This window comes from Littorina saxatilis, linkage group LG7, assembly GCF_037325665.1.
Source record: "Littorina saxatilis isolate snail1 linkage group LG7, US_GU_Lsax_2.0, whole genome shotgun sequence".
NCBI classification, from domain to species: Eukaryota; Metazoa; Mollusca; class Gastropoda; order Littorinimorpha; family Littorinidae; genus Littorina; species Littorina saxatilis.
The window spans coordinates 10,916,788-10,924,287 of record NC_090251.1 but is presented as its reverse complement, the minus strand read 5'-3'; the positions used below and the strand labels follow the sequence as shown (position 1 = coordinate 10,924,287).

The 7,500-nt window shown below is 47.9% G+C and overlaps 1 protein-coding gene across 1 annotated transcript in view; it reads right to left on the bottom strand.

Moving 5' to 3' along the window:
* LOC138970671 (titin homolog) overlaps positions 1 to 5,593 on the bottom strand; it is a gene marked incomplete at its 5' end in the record, with an annotated part of 21,030 nt that extends 15,437 nt beyond the window's left edge. Inside the window, 5 exon segments of the mRNA XM_070343141.1 lie at positions 1 to 1,958; positions 2,516 to 2,722; positions 3,310 to 3,586; positions 4,504 to 4,726; positions 5,090 to 5,593. The exon segment at positions 1 to 1,958 is cut by the window's left edge and continues 1,490 nt beyond it. Coding sequence (XP_070199242.1) covers positions 1 to 1,958; positions 2,516 to 2,722; positions 3,310 to 3,586; positions 4,504 to 4,726; positions 5,090 to 5,487 — 3,063 coding nt within the window.
* Between the last annotated feature and the right edge of the window lie 1,907 nt (positions 5,594 to 7,500).

Genomic DNA, 7,500 nt, shown 5'->3' with positions numbered 1-7,500 from the left:
TTTCTTCTTCTTGAAGATCTTGGGGGCGCGACCCTCGTCGTTCTTGTTCTCCAACACGTTGCCTTCCTCGTCCACCTGGACCGTCTCGAACTCCGGCAGCACGACGATCTGCCCTTTCCTGCCCACGTAGGCCACTCCAGCACGCTTCATCATCCGCGGCTGCGTTTCGTTGTCGTTGTCCGCGACCACGGCATTGTCATCCAGGTCATCGTCGTCGAAGTCTTCTTCGTCGGATTCCTCTCGTTCTGACAGGTGTCTGTTCATAGTGGCATGGCCGTTTAGTCCGTTCTCCACAGAGACGGACTTGGGTCGAAGGTCTTCATCCACGATGTACTTCCTCCCCTCGACGTCCTCCAGACCGAACTCGTGAGATTTGTTCCTGCGGAGCAGCTTCCCTGACGCCTTGCTGATGGAGCCGAACGCCTGCTTCACGCCCTTGTGCACACTCTTCTGAAACTTTCGGATGCTGCCGAACTTGTTCTTCTCGTCCGTTGAGGAACTGGACTCCCTGCGACTGGACTTGGAGGACTTTCTCTTGGCGGATTTCAGGTCGTCCACCTTGCTAGGGATGATACTGGACTTGAACCCGACAGAGGATTCCAACGCCGCGCTGTTTCTTGAGTACGTGAGCTCGTCCATTATGTCGTCATCAGAGTCCAAGTCGTCTTCGGGTTTCCAGTCTTCGGGGAACTGACGAGAGGAGGACGAGGCTTTCTCGTCGGCTGAGGCCACGACAACCACCTCGTCGTCGTCGGAGAGCTCCAGGGTGCCGTCGTGGCTGGCAGCTTTGCGGAGTGCGTTCATCTCCTGGTCGGGGATTCTCTGACGAGGCCTCTGCGATGGGTCCTTGCTGCTGCTCTGAGCATGGAGCAGGTCAGACTCGCTCTTGCTGATCAGCGGTTTGCTTTCTTTCGTTGGAGACTGGGGCTTGGGCGAGACAACTGGAGGGAGAGGCCTGCCGTCAAGACCGTTTGTTGTTGGAGAGGCTTCGCTTGTGATGATCTTTCTCTTGACCTTGACCAGGTCGCTCTTGAAAACAACAGCGTCACCAGCTCCCTCTTCGCCGTTCTCTTTTCTCGTGTCTTCTGAGGACTTCTCCTTCTCGAGACCCGAGGATTTGACGCGCTCCTCTCTCGCCGTGGCTGCCTTTGCCAGCTCCTCCCTGAAGAGTTCTGCAGGGTCTTTGGGTTTCACGTGCGGCACTGGAGTCTTGGCCTTGACCTGTCCCTTAGCGCCTCTCGCTTGTGCTGCAAGCAGAATGTCGTGCTGCAGGAGAGAGTTGAGACGGCGCGGGCTGTTGGATTTCTCTGGCTCGGGTTTGCTGTTTGTGGTGGTGGAGCTGTTGGAGTCAGTATCCGCCGAAGAGAAGGACATGGGTGAAGCTTTTCCGTCCGAAGTCTGCATCGCCTCCTCCTCTATCTCCTTGCCCTTGGCGTCAGTTTCATCCTCAGCAGAGTCCTGATTCTCCCCAGGAGCGTCTTCTTTCTTGTTCTTCTCCTCACCATTCTCGGGCTTTTCTTTCCCCCCATCTTTGTCCTTCAGGATAGCCTCCAGCTTCTTCAGGGCTTCAATCTCCGCCTTGGCCTGAGCGATCAGACGGGCAGACGCCGAACTCAAAGGCGCAGCACTAGCACTAGCAGCAGGCTTCGACCCAGCCACAGACGCCTTAGAAGGCAGAGTTCCAGTAGAAGACGCGCTGACGCTGGTCTTTGGAGCTGCTTTGGGGAGGGTGGAGGAAGCCACAGGAGCAGAGGGTGGGGCAGGAATGGGAGGGGCGGGGGGAGGGGTCGGGGCGGGGCCTTTGGAGTTTCTGGAGAACCTGGACACGCCTGATGCGGCTGAGGCTGAGGAGCTGGTCCTGGAGAGGTTGGTTTTCCACGGTGACACGATGTCCAGGGGGGGCGAGGGGTCGTCCAGGTCGTAGTCTGCTGGCGGCTCCATGTCCAGGGACAGGCGACCTGAAACCAATAAGACACTGTTGTGTATTCTTTGCTTTGTGTCGTATTAATGCTGGCATTGTGCCTGGTATGATTCTTCAGTACTGAAAGGGCTTGAATACTCGACTAAAGCACCCCAAAAAAAGAAAAAGAAAGAATGAACATAAAAAACAAAGAAAGAAAGGCAGTTAAATTAACTGCATGGTCAAACGATAGGTGTACTACTGCTCTCTCTCTCTCTCTCTCTCTCTCTCTCTCTCTCTCTCTCTCTCTCTCTCTCTCTCTCTCTCTCTCTCTATTTCTCTGACCAATACAACAGATTGAAGCAGTATAGGTTACTTCTCTGTCTCTCTCTCTCTCCTGTCCCTCTCTCTCTCTCTCTCGCGCGCTCTCTCTCTCTCTCTCTCTCTCTCTCTCTCTCTCTCTCTCTCTCTCTCTCTCTCTCTCACTCGCGCTCTCTCTCGCTTTCTCTCTCTCTCTGTGCTGAAAAGACGATAAACAATAATCACTCTCTCTGTCTCTCTCTCTCTCTCTTTCCCTCTTTGACCAATATGGCCACAAGACTTCAACCAACTTACCAGGGCTGGAGTCCCTATTCCTTCCAGCAGCAGCAGCAGCACCACCACCACCACCACCGGCGACGGGAGGGGGAGGGGCGCGGCGTTTCTTGGACTTGCTGACCCCAGTGTCCGAACTGCCCGTGGTACTGCTGGCGGAAGGCTTGACCGGCACGTAGTTGTTCCTGTCGAAAGGGGACACCGGCACCGTGCTCTTGTCTTGCAGGTCTGTCACACACAAATAATCGTTGTACATGCGTTGTAGGCTTGTTCTAAAGATCGAACATCGTTTCTGTTGTTGTTTTTTGGCTCTTGAATTTTTAACAAAAGGAGTTCTTCTCTACGATTGATTTTGGAAGATAAGGAGTGTAACCGTTCCGAATTTATTTCAATTGTAAATTAAATTCAGATCAGACTTTTTTTTCATAGTCTTGTTCTCAAGATCAGACATTCATTTCTGTTTCGTTTTATCTTTTAGCTCTTGGCTTTTGAACATAAGGAGTGTACCGGCAGGCTCATACTTTTTAAACACACACCTGTGTTTAGGTCAGACAGCTTTTTTACAGTCTTGTCACACATTCAAATCTGTGTTTTTTTTGTTTTTGTTTTTTTTGTTTTTTACTCTTGTTTTTGGAACATGAGAATTTAGAATTTATAAAACATGCACCTCTATTTAGATCAGACAACTTTTTCAGTCTTTTCCTGAAGATTTACATATCCATTTCTGATTTGTTTTTTTTTGTTTTTTGTGTGTGTGGTCTTCTTTACTTTTGATTGTGAAAGACAAGGAGTCTACTGGCTTATAGAACACGTACCTGCATTCAGATCAGACAGTTTCTTCCCAGTCTTGTCCTCAAGATCAGACATCCGTTTCTGCCGACGGTGCTCTGCCAGCTGGGCGTAGGTGAGGTTCATCTTGTAGTCCATTTCGAAGGCGTTCTTGACGGGTAGGGAGGTGACGTTGGGAGTGGGGTTTGTGAAGGGGTCCTGGCGCCAGTGTGTGTACAGGTGCTCACGAGGGTCCTCCGGAATGACCGAGGCTTCGTTGGCCAGACTGTTGGTGGCGGAGGGGTAGCGCTTGTGGGCTCGAATCTGACAGGGGAGAAGAACATTATAATGGGAATTATGGAAAATGGCTGGGGAAAAACGGCCAAACTGTTGGTGGCGGAGGGGTAGCGCTTGTGGGCTCGAATCTGACAGAGGAGAAGAACATTATCATGGGAATTATAGAAAATGGCTGGGGAAAACCGGCCATGCAAGTAAAATGCCACTCGTGAAAAACATGAGGGGGATTTTCGGACCATGGACGCAGAAGAAGAACAAGAAGAACAAGAAGAAGAACAAGAAGAACAAGAAGAAGAAGACGTAGACATTCATTTTCTTCAGTCACAGAAGATTTTTGTTTTCTAACTGAGATAAGTGGTCACACAATGTGTCCCTAATTTTGCATATATCGCCAGAGATAAAGAAAACAAACAAACATCTACTTGGAAGTAAGATAACATTTAACCTGAAACACTTTCTAGATGATGGATCATAATTATACCTCCTTCATACATTAGATCTTGTCCAAGTTTGACCCTTTCTCTTCCCTTAAACCAATTTGCCCTTATTTCATTTTCATTTCATTTTTCATTTTCATTACTTTATTGTCCCATCGCTGGGAAATTCGGGTCGCTTCCTCCCAGTGGAAAGCTAGCAGCAACGGAGTCGCGCTACCCAAGTGTCTGCGTGTTTAGGTGTATTCAGCCACCTGCACTTATGGCAGAATTACCAAGGTCTTTTACGTGCCATTGTGATGACACGGGGGTGGGACATGGCTTCCGTCTCTGGGTCTGCACATAATGTTGACCCGTGTCCGTCCCGGCCCGAATTCGAACCTGCGACCTTTCGATCACAAGTCCAGTGCTCTACCAACTGAGCTACCGGGCCCCGGTATTGTTCGTTGTATTGCATTTTCTTCCTCAAAGGTACGACAACTACACAGAACGGCACCAACATCACCCTACCTTGGCAGGCCCAGCAGAAGCGCGGTCAAGGGAATTGGTTCTTTGGACAGCTCCCCCGGATCTGCCTCCATCTGTGACGTCATTTCCGTTAGGATTGGTGTTCACGTGACCGTTCATATGAACGTGTCCATTGGATCGCTTCTCCAGCATGCTCTGGGACCTCGATATGTCAATGTTGTTGGGCTTCTGGTTCAAGTCTCCGTTAGCTGTTGTGTGATTGAGTCTGCAAGATGTCGAGAGGAACATTATTAGTGGAATTGTATTGCAAGGAACCGTTTTTCGGCCCGAGATGGACAATGGTATCGAGAGAAGGGAAGAGCAGCTGAGTTAAATCAGTCCTCTTAAGAAAATGGCAAAGTACTGACATAATCATTTGTTAAATCTTGCTCTCTCTCCGCCCTTCTTGAAAAGCACACTTGAAAGCCAAGAAGATATTGTTCAGGAACAGGAAAACACTCTGTCTATATCATATACGGGTTTCTTTGACAACAACAAAGTAACTGATTCTATGTGTTTCAGATTGGTCTTCTAAAAAAACATGCAAACATAACAACGTTTAGACCCACAAAACATTTCAAACACCGACCTTGAACCGTTCACTCCTCCATTCTCCTTGTAGTTGTTCTCCTTCCCGTCGACCACCATACTTCCGTTAGCACTGGCGCGCCCCCTGGACCCAACATCCGTGGTTTCGAACCCACCCAGGCCGTTTGGATCGTTCTCGTCGTACTGAAAGATGTCAGCATACTCTGGGTGAAACTTGGTCAGTTCTTGCGAAACTGGTCTTAGCAGTTGACGCTTGTTAGGCAGCTGCATTGCGCCTATGGGGAGAACGCGGTTCTCCGGAACTGCGTAGTTGGGGGTCTTGGGGGATGGGGGAGGGGTGGTGGGACGAGGGGGTGGGGTTTTGATCGGCTGAGGCTTGCCCCGGGGGGAGTTTGGGACGGTGTTGGAATGGAGAACGGTGCTGTTGTTTTGCCCCATGATTTTGTCGTTGTTGTTGTGGTGGAGATTGTTCGGTTTTGTTGTGGTTGGCTTCTTTTCTTGTTGCTGCGTTGGCTGTTCGGGTTCAGCTCTTCAGAGCAGCATCCTGAATAACAAAAGAGAGACAGAGGGTAAGTTTACTGTTCAACAAGTACAGGTTCAAAAACGGAGATAGAGAAGGGGAGGGAGGGAGGGAGGGAGGAAGGAAGGGACGTGGGACGTAAGACGTAAGACATTTTATTGAGTAAACACAAGGTTCATTTCAACGGGGTGTATGTGGGGGTGGCGTGGGGGTATCACAGACTGGTCACGACTGGTCTCAAATTACCCCCCTTGAACAAGATTTTGTCGACTGCAAAAATGTGTTTTCAGTGTTTCTTCACTCCTGACGTTATCAAGTGTCTTTACATGTCTACTTTCCTTTTCTCTTATGTTCGTATCAACCTGCACAAAGCGCGCACACACACACCAGAAGTGTTTCTTTGTCATTTCTTATCTACCACAAACAAGGTTGTTTTTATTGTGTGTGTGCTTTTTACATTTAGTCAAGTTTTGACTAAATGTTTTAACATAGAGGGAGAATCGAGACGAGGGTGGTGGCGTATGTTTGTATGCATGTGTGTGTGTGTGTGTGTGTGTGTGTGTGTGTGTGTGTGTGTGTGTGTGTGTGTGTGTGTGTGTGTGAGCGATTCAGACTAAACTACTGGACCGATCTTTATAAAATTTTACATGAGCGTTCCTGGGTATGAAATCCCCCAGACGTTGTTTTTTTCATTTTTTCGATAAATGTCTTTTATTAAGTCATATCCGGCTTTTTGTAAAAGTTGAGGCGGCACTGTCACACCTTCATTTTTCAATCAAATTGATTGAAAGTTTGGCCAAGCAATCTTCGACGAAGGCCGGACTTCGGCATTGCATTTCAGCATGGAGGCTTAAAAATTAATTAATGACTTTCGTCATTAAAAATCTGAAAAATGTAATTAAAAATAATTTTTATAAAACGATCCAAAATTACTTTTATTTTATTCTTCATCATGTTCTGTATATTCGGATTAAAAACAAGCTCTGAAAATTAAAAATATAAACATTATGATTAAAATTAAATTTCCGAAATCGTTTTAAAAACAATTTCATCTTATTCCTTATAAAAACACGCTCAGAAAGTTAAAACGAAGAGAGGTACAGTAAAGCGTGCTATGCAGCACAGCGCAACCGCTACCGCGCTGAACAGGCTCGTCACTTTCACTGCCTTTTGCACTAGCGGCGAACTACGGTCATTGTGAAAAAATGCAGTGCGTTCTGTTTCATTCTGTGAGTTCCACAGCTTGACTAAATGTAGTAATTTCGCATTACGCGACTTGTTTCTTCTTTTCCTTGTCTTTCCTGTATGTTTTTTGCGCAGCGATACATTAATCAACAGAACAGGACGCATTTTTAAGCCATTTTGCTTAAGTCGATTATCTACACAAAACTTCCTTGTTCAGAACCCCCGCACCTCCTACCCCCCCCCCCCCCCCCCGACCCCCACCCCATCCACCACTCCATACCATAAATGCGAATGTCTATAATCCTACAGCGATAAAGCCCCCCCCCCCCCCTCTCCGCCACCCCCATGCCCCCAGCCCCTCAACATACGACACAAACAATCTAGCTAGATCAGACCACGCCCGTCCGCACTTGTAAAACTCATTTAATTTGTTTAATCTGTCGCCCTGTTTTCCTTATCGATCACTGATTGTACGAAAACATTCACGGTCGAACGGTTAATTCGATCAAAGTTGTGGCTGTATGTACGGCCTGTGGTATGTCAGTGATTGAGTATTATCGACCATCGATCATGAGTAAGGTTTTGGATCGATATCGTTCAGCCGATACAGATATCAATCTTCATCCAGTGGATCAGTCGTAAGCTTGTTACGGAAATTCCAAAGTTACTTGTCAGACTTCTTAACTTGAGTCATGCAAGCTTACCTATGTTGCGTCAGATGACTTTTTACGTTGGTTGGGGGGGGG